This window comes from Egretta garzetta, unplaced genomic scaffold (genome assembly GCF_000687185.1).
Source record: "Egretta garzetta isolate BGI_Z169 unplaced genomic scaffold, ASM68718v1 scaffold581, whole genome shotgun sequence".
Taxonomy (NCBI): domain Eukaryota; kingdom Metazoa; phylum Chordata; class Aves; order Pelecaniformes; family Ardeidae; genus Egretta; species Egretta garzetta.
Window position 1 is genome coordinate 354,769 of NW_009258623.1, and position 7,511 is coordinate 362,279.

At 46.9% G+C, this 7,511-nt stretch overlaps 1 protein-coding gene across 1 annotated transcript in view; it reads right to left on the reverse strand.

The window, feature by feature from the left end:
* Positions 1-450: 450 nt before the first annotated feature.
* Positions 451-7,511, reverse strand: part of LOC104134663 (keratin, type II cytoskeletal 7-like) — a 13,649-nt gene continuing 6,588 nt past the window's right edge. The window contains 12 exon segments of the mRNA XM_035903693.1: positions 451-470; positions 1,262-1,303; positions 1,427-1,455; positions 1,587-1,807; positions 2,512-2,637; positions 3,017-3,181; positions 3,498-3,593; positions 4,223-4,283; positions 4,486-4,697; positions 5,339-5,526; positions 5,569-5,848; positions 5,850-5,893. Of these exon segments, the coding sequence (XP_035759586.1) occupies positions 451-470; positions 1,262-1,303; positions 1,427-1,455; positions 1,587-1,807; positions 2,512-2,637; positions 3,017-3,181; positions 3,498-3,593; positions 4,223-4,283; positions 4,486-4,697; positions 5,339-5,526; positions 5,569-5,848; positions 5,850-5,893 (1,484 nt within the window).

The window sequence follows — 7,511 nt, forward strand, 5'->3', positions numbered from 1 at the left end:
TTTTTAATAAAAGGCTTCCATAATTTACAGCAACCAAGGGCTGGATCTACACAACACTCTCGGGGCAGCCCTGTCACCCCCGCTTAACTAAGACTCCTAATCAGCAGCTGTGTCTTGTCCCATTTAGGGATAGGGCATTTCTTGGGAAATACTAAAAAACAAGCAGTGACTCATTTGTTCTCCACACACTTTATTGTAAAAAGAGCAAAAAGTTTAAAGGTCTTGAGTCATCGAGAGGGACATGAGGGTGCTGTAATTTATGCACACATCAGGACACTAAGGAAGGAAGCTAATGTAAGCAACGTAATTACTCTGTGCTGATTACAGAAGGTTTTTTAATTGAGATTTCCGTTATGGAACACATGGATGACCAAACTGCTCCAAGACCGTGAGCAAAAACCATCACTTGGAGTCTTGCCCCTCCTCTCCGTGAGCCCATGTGTCTCACCACTACCCCTCCGCTGACTTGCCTAAAATGGCATCAGAAAGACTTTGATGAAATGGTGAGTCCTAGAGAACTCATTTCCAGAAACTCTTCCCTGAGCACTCTAGGGAAAGGGTTCTGAGTTAAATACCATAACTTGTTCCATAGTTAGCAAAGGCTTAATCAGGGAAAAAAAAAAAAAAAGGAGGCTGGTGGGAAGCAGGAATTGAGTGATAAGTGCCCCAACACAGCCACCAGCCCTTTAAAGAGCCAGAAGAAATCAGGAGGAGTACGTTTTAAGTGTCCCTTTATTGTTGTGATCCCAGTTGGAGTTTCTCTGATGTGGTTTCATGATGCTACCATGTGCCTCTTCCTTGTGTCTAAGGTGGAGTTGAGGATGTTTGTACCCCTGAAAGTGGAACAGGGCTTTCAGTTTTCTACATTAGGGCTTACGTCCTGACTCTCACAGCTGAAGCTGGGTGTTCGTGGGGCACGGAGGTCCAGCTGAAATCCCCACCCCTGGCCAACACATCCCTTGTGGGTGAGCTGAGTTTCCCACGCTCTTTGCAGCTCTGAAGCTCCCTCCACACCCCCCTGCAGTCCTACTGCAGAGTCCAACAGTGCCCAGAGGGGCTAAGCTCTGGCACAAATGGCCCCCACCTCTGGCCCCAAATTCTTCACTCCTGGGGATGCAGTTGGGAGCAGCAGGGATATACTGCCTGCCTACAGAGCAGGCAACATTGCTGGAGGTGAATCCTCTGTGGCTGGCACCAGCATCTTCAGGTAGGGATGCTCTACCAGTGCTACAGGAGGACCTGCATCGTTGGGACTGTCTACCAGATCCACATCCCGAGATGGTGTTGCAAGGGGTGGTGATCACTGCCATGGGAAAACACAAGTCAAATCACTCATGGGGAGGACACAGCCTTCCTCCTCCCCCTGCAAACCAGAACCAGATTGTTTAATGTTGTAAGGAAAATAGGCGACCTTGAGCTTACTTACATACTCTCACAGGGCTCCCAAGGCGTATCCTGGAGGAGAAGAAGGTCACAAGGTTAACCATCACATAACTAGCATTTCTAGTGTTTTCCAGCTTCCTTGACTCTGTTGAAGAGCCCCAAGGACTGAGCACTGTCCACACATTGGTTGCAGTGGTACCCACCTGCTCTCTTCACCTTCCAGTAGAGTCTTATACATTGCAATCTCAATATCCAGGGCTAGCTTGACATTCAGAAGCTCCTGGTAATCCCGCAGCATGCAAGCCAGCCCATCCTTGGCCTTCTGGAGGGCATTCTGCAGCTCAACGTGCTTCTCCTGGGCATCTTTCAGGGCGCAATCCCCACATTGCTCAGTATCACCAACTGACGTTTGCAGAGAGGAGACCTGTCAGGGGAGACACAAGAGGTCTTTACCTTCCCTGTCCTCTTTCCTGCCATACACACCTTCAAGAGAGAAATTCTCATTTCTTTTGAGAGTCCCAAATTGGGACATATTGAGGTTGTTTTTAGGAAAGCCAAATGTTCCCAAAATCAAATACCAATTCTGAAATACCACAGAAAGGCTGGACCTGTCTCTGTACTGCCAGGCTGTTCAAGCCTTGTTACAAGGATTCCAATACTTTGTTCTAATTGGAGCTAATAATTAAGATTTTCCATTACTTCCTGTTATAAACTATATAATGAATTAGCTGGTCTGAAAATTACACCAGTTTCTATGGGTGCTGAATTACTGTTGAGTCACAATTCTACCCAACTTACTGGATGCTTTGAGCCTGTGTCAGAAGCACTGTCTCCTACCAGGACTCTTGCTGGAGCAATTTTAGCAATTTTCCAAGTGGCTATAGCTAATCCAATGATCTAATTTGGCACAGTTATTTCTTTGCAATAAAAAGAATAATCCAGCAGAAAATAGGCCAGCAGATAATTCTTCTTTCCTGCTTGGCACTGGTAAGATCTTCTGTAGGCCAGTGGAATCCCGGTGAGGCAATGCTCTTTGATAAAGGTGAGAGAAACGCCACAGAGATGTAGAAATCATGGCTTGGGATCTCACACCTAGGAGATACGGTGAGTTAATATGATCCATCATACCTGCTTCTTCGTATTTTCAAGGTCACGATGCCTCCTCTGGATCATAAAACTCAGCTCTTCAATCTCTCTCTGGTGGGACTTCAGTTCATTGCAATGTCTCCCCTTCATCTCCTCAAGCTCTTGATACTGATTGTAGGAAAAGAGGGAGGTGGCGATTAATACAGGCAGTGCAGGAGTCTTGCTTCTGTTCCCAAAGCGAATTAAACTCACTTTAGAAAAGTCCTCCTGACATTGCAGCTCCTGAGACTTTCAGCAGCAAATGGAGCTCCCCACTGTTCAACTCGCCTACAGCCTCCCCACTCCCAGCACAACTGGTTCCTGTCCTGCTGCACTGCCTGTGTTTTGGGGATGTTCTCCTGACTTTGACACCCCCATCCAGTTTAGCAGAATGGAAAATGAGGTGCAGAAGTTACATAGTGAAGACAGAAAGAAAAAAAAATCACGGCCTTTCCACTACTTTGACAGTGAGAGAACTAAGGATATGCCGCTGGATGCTGCAGCTTACCCTAGTTCTGTACAGTGCATCCAGTTCCTCCTTGCTTTTCTGAGCCACGTCCTCATACCAGCACTCAACGCTCCTGAGGATGCCCTGCATGTCCAGGCCTCGGCTGTTGTCCATTTTCACGACAACAGAGGTGTCACAGGGACTTCTCTCCAGCACAGCGATTTCCTAGAAGCCATGGGAAGTAGCAGTAAGCTCTCCCTGGATTTTTTATCTCACTCTCCAGTGGAAGTAACACCACCACTGAGAGTTTGTCCTGAGTCACAACCCAGGAGTTGAGACTACATTTGGTCATGCTTGCAGCTTGCGGGGGTTGGGTGGGGGATGAGGGGTTGAGATCTCAAAGTCTTCCTTATCTGGGATTCCCATTGCCTCCCAAAGAGAGCTTGATGGATTGGTTTAGTCAGGCCTAAATTAATGTAGACGAGAAGCAGCTGGTAGGAATAGCAGCCATCAAGCAAGGCTGGGACAGAAGCATCCATACCTGAGCAGAAACACATTTCAGGAACTCTATCTCCTGCTTTAGGGTTTCCAGCTTTGCTTCCAGCTCTGCCTTGGTCAGATAGACATGATCCACATCCTAAAAGAGTTCCCAGACATTTAGAAGTCAAAATAGTGCCTACACAGAGACCTAAGGCAATTTCATTATATTTTTAGAGGAAGAAATTTTGTTTAGGAGATGTAATTGGGATGCTCAGATATCCCCAGAATAGCAACAGCTGGGGAATCCCAAAGGCAGATACAACAGCGCTGATTTTTTGCTTGAAAACCATCGTGATTTGGGCATCAGGGGTAGCGAGCTGTTGGTTTAGAATGAAATATATTTTCCATGCTGAAGGGCAGTGTTCAATGCTCTCTAGCAATACGCTGTGGCACGTTTTTCTGCATCCATACTTCTCCAATGGCTTTTAGCAGTCTCAGGACCTGATCCTTGCCTTGCAAGGAGCAGATCAGAGGAAAGTCCTTGGATAGAATCATAGAATTGTCTAGGTTGGAAAAGACCTTTAAGATCATCAAGTCCAACCGTTAACCTAACCCTGCCATCCTGCCACTAAACAATGTCCCTAAGCACCTCATTTACCCTTCTTTTAAATGCCTCCAGGGATGGGAACTTGACCACCGCCCTGGGCAGCCCCTTCCAGTGCCTGACAACCTTTCTGTGAAGAAATTTCTCTGCATCCAACCCTTCCATTCATCCAAATTCCTTACCTTCTTCAGTAACACAAACTCATTCTTGGCAGCCATGTGCCTGTTCTCTTCTTGCTTGTGTCTGTTAGGGAAGAGAAGAGACCAGTGGCTGGGTCATTCTGAGACTGGAGACCTTGTTTCTCTAGGTATTTAGGGGTCAGGGTGGTTTTGGATCTCAGCTTTTTGGACCTCAGAGAGAAGTCTATAGATACAGACAAAAATAAAGGTCCCGGTAAACCAGCTGTTTGAATTCACTGCCCTGTGGATGGTTTCTGCTCACTCACTTGCATCTGAACTCTTCAACAAGCTTGCCCATGTCATCCAGCTCAGATTCCATCCGCCCCCTCTCACGCAGCAATGAGTCCAGCTGCCTCTGCAGGCTGCAAATGAAGTTGTCGAAGACATGCTTGATATTCTTCTGGGATGGCAGGACCTGCTTTTGGAGGAGGTCCCATTTGGTGGCCAACACCCTGTTCTGCTGCTCCAGATGCTGTACCTGCAATCACAAAGCAAAGCCACTTTCTTCAGGCACGGGCTTAGATGCATTGTATGGGGACCAGGCGAATGTTGGGGGGAACAAGACAAAGTCTCTTCTGAGTCAGTGCTCCAGGGGCTCATATGGTTTGAAGGGGATGAGGGACAAAAGGGGGACATTGCAATTGCTGTAATCCAGGAATCCTAGAATATCCTGGGCGTGATGCTCTCCTGTTTTCCAAGGAAGCCCTAGACAGCACAGCCTTTGTGGCAGCTACGGAAACCATGGAATATTTGAATAGATCTGCATATCAGTTGGCTGATAATGGAAACCATCCTTTATCGATAGGAGACAATGCACCTTTACAAGGTCTAGCTGCAGAGAGAGAAGTCAACAGTGCAGAAGCACAGCAAGATACCTTGGGGGAACAGCTCCCTTCTGCTGTTAATAACAAAACCAGATGCATCTTATTAAAGCACATAAATAGGCAGATTAAAATAACGCTATCAGCTTGATCTCACTTGCAGCTAGAGCCGTGCATGCTAAAACCAGCACAAGCCTCATGCACCAGGGTGAGAGAGAGGAATCATAGACCTGAGCTCAGGAAGGTTTCCTTCACACTTAAACCTCATCATTCCTTTAAGTCTGGCCTCGACTCTCACCTTGTTAATCAAAGAGGCAAACTGGTTATTGAGGCTTTTCATCTGCTCGCTCTCCTGCTTTCGGATGTGCTGGATTTCGGGGTCGATCTTCACATCAAGAGGCTGCAGCAGGCTCCTGCTGGTGTGCACCGCATGAATACCTTCAGTTCTGCAGGTCCCGTGGTGGAAGTCTAACCCATGGCTCCCACCTTCACTGTTGGCATGGATGCCTCTGCACCTCCAGCCTCCACAGACCCCCTGTGCAAGGCTTTGGCCAGAAGAAATCCATTTACACCCATCTGTGTTTTGGAGGCTTCGGCTGCTGTGGCTCCAGGCTCCATATCCTCTTCCAAATAGGGCAGCAGAGGGCAAAGAGCTGCTTTGGCAGCGGCTCATGCCACCTGCAGCAGAAGACGCTGAGAAGAAGTTTCTTCCATGAAGAGACCTTCCAGCTGACAGCTGCTGGCTCATGCTGGCAGACGTGATGGAGGAGAGGATGCTGGAGGACAGCCGAGCATGCAGCTCGAAAAGGTGCCCCTTTGCTCCCACAGCCCTGAGCTCCTCCTTTATACACATCTCAGAAGTGGGGCTTGGTTGATGCAGATGAACAATTTGGGGTTTTCTTGGGGTTTGCCTTGCCTGGCAGCAATTTGTAGGTTTAAATATGCAAAACAATGCATAACGCTGAACATGTGTGAAATGCTATGGAATTTTACTGGTTTTAAATCACTTTGCTTGCATACTCAGCTTGGGGGATCCCATGGGCTGGGTTTTGTGACGAGTTTTCTTTTGGTTTGGTTTGTTTCCTTACATTAATTACAGTTTAGCAAATGGCCTCAGGAGCACCGTCCTTTGCCAAGGACAATCTGTAAAGGAATGTTCTGTTGAACAGCAAATTGTAAGTGATTTTTGCAGTATCTGTTCTTTTCGTAGTCCATCCTGTCACAAAGGAGAGTACGAGCCCTTGAGGCACAGCCAAAGGCAGCCTCATGCGTGGAAGCTGGGAACCATCGCGTGGACTGGACACACAAATTTCCTTGCTGTGGTACAAGAGTGCGAAATAATTCTTTTTTATATATAGCCCTGCCCACACTGTCCTCAGTTAAAGGCCATAGCTGACTAGGCAGGAACTGTCTCCTCTAACTTTGGATGCTAGGTCTGTGCTGAGAGACAGGCATGCCTGAGACGTTGCTCTCCAGAGAGCCTTCCTCTTCTGCATTGAGTCCAAGAGAGTCTGAAGTGACCAGCTCAAACATGGATGCCCAGCTTTTAGAAGAATAAATTAGCACTGCTGTATCTTCTCGTTAAGTTTTTGGCTCTGATTGTGTAGAGCACATTGAGCGCATGGAGAAGACAATAAATAGCCTCGAACACAGGAAGCTCAGCCACGGGGCTGTTAACTGGATGCTCGTTAATCATTTAATTGGAAACAGCAGTAGGCTTGGCCTCGGTGGGCAGGCTATGAATGCACCAGCAACCAGTATCCTGCAAAAATACCTTATTAATACAGCTGCTCTGTTACTATCCTTTATATCTGAGCTTGTAATTAAAACCCTTGGGATACCTCAAGGCAAATAAAAAAGATTTATTAGAGTTGCTTGACAGACAGGGAAGAAAAGGCTGATAGGTTTCATATATTCTTTGAGTGCCTCACAAAACCTCAGAGGTGGAGCCAAGATTTACATCTCCGTCCTTGTGGCTTCTTGCCAAAGTCTCTTTCAAAACAGAAGGGCGAAGGGTTTCATTTCAGGCAATGTGAAAGAAGTGGTTTTCCCCTGCTATTAAGCCGCACTCATCCTTAACTTTTTCAACAGGCTCATACCTTGGTCAGTGTCTTTGGCAATTAAACACTTTCCAATTCCCAAGAAATCTGATAGCATTTCACTTGCTCTTTTCTTTCCTTGCTTTTGCAGAGATTTTTTTTCCTTTTTTTTTTTCTTCCCGCTGGGCTCCTTGGAGGGCTTTTTCACCACCTTTCGCAAGAAGGCTGTTGAAAAACAAAACTGGTTACCAGAAATCTTGCTGGTATCCCGTCTCCAAGAGCAGCTGATGCCAAAGGTTTTCTTGTACCTCATTATTTGCAAATGCTCGGCACTGGAACAGCCCGCCCTTAGCCCAGCAAGGGAGATAATTGATGGTATGAAGTAGCTGGAAAGACAACCAGCTTAATTGCAGGTTCTTGACAGCACTATCA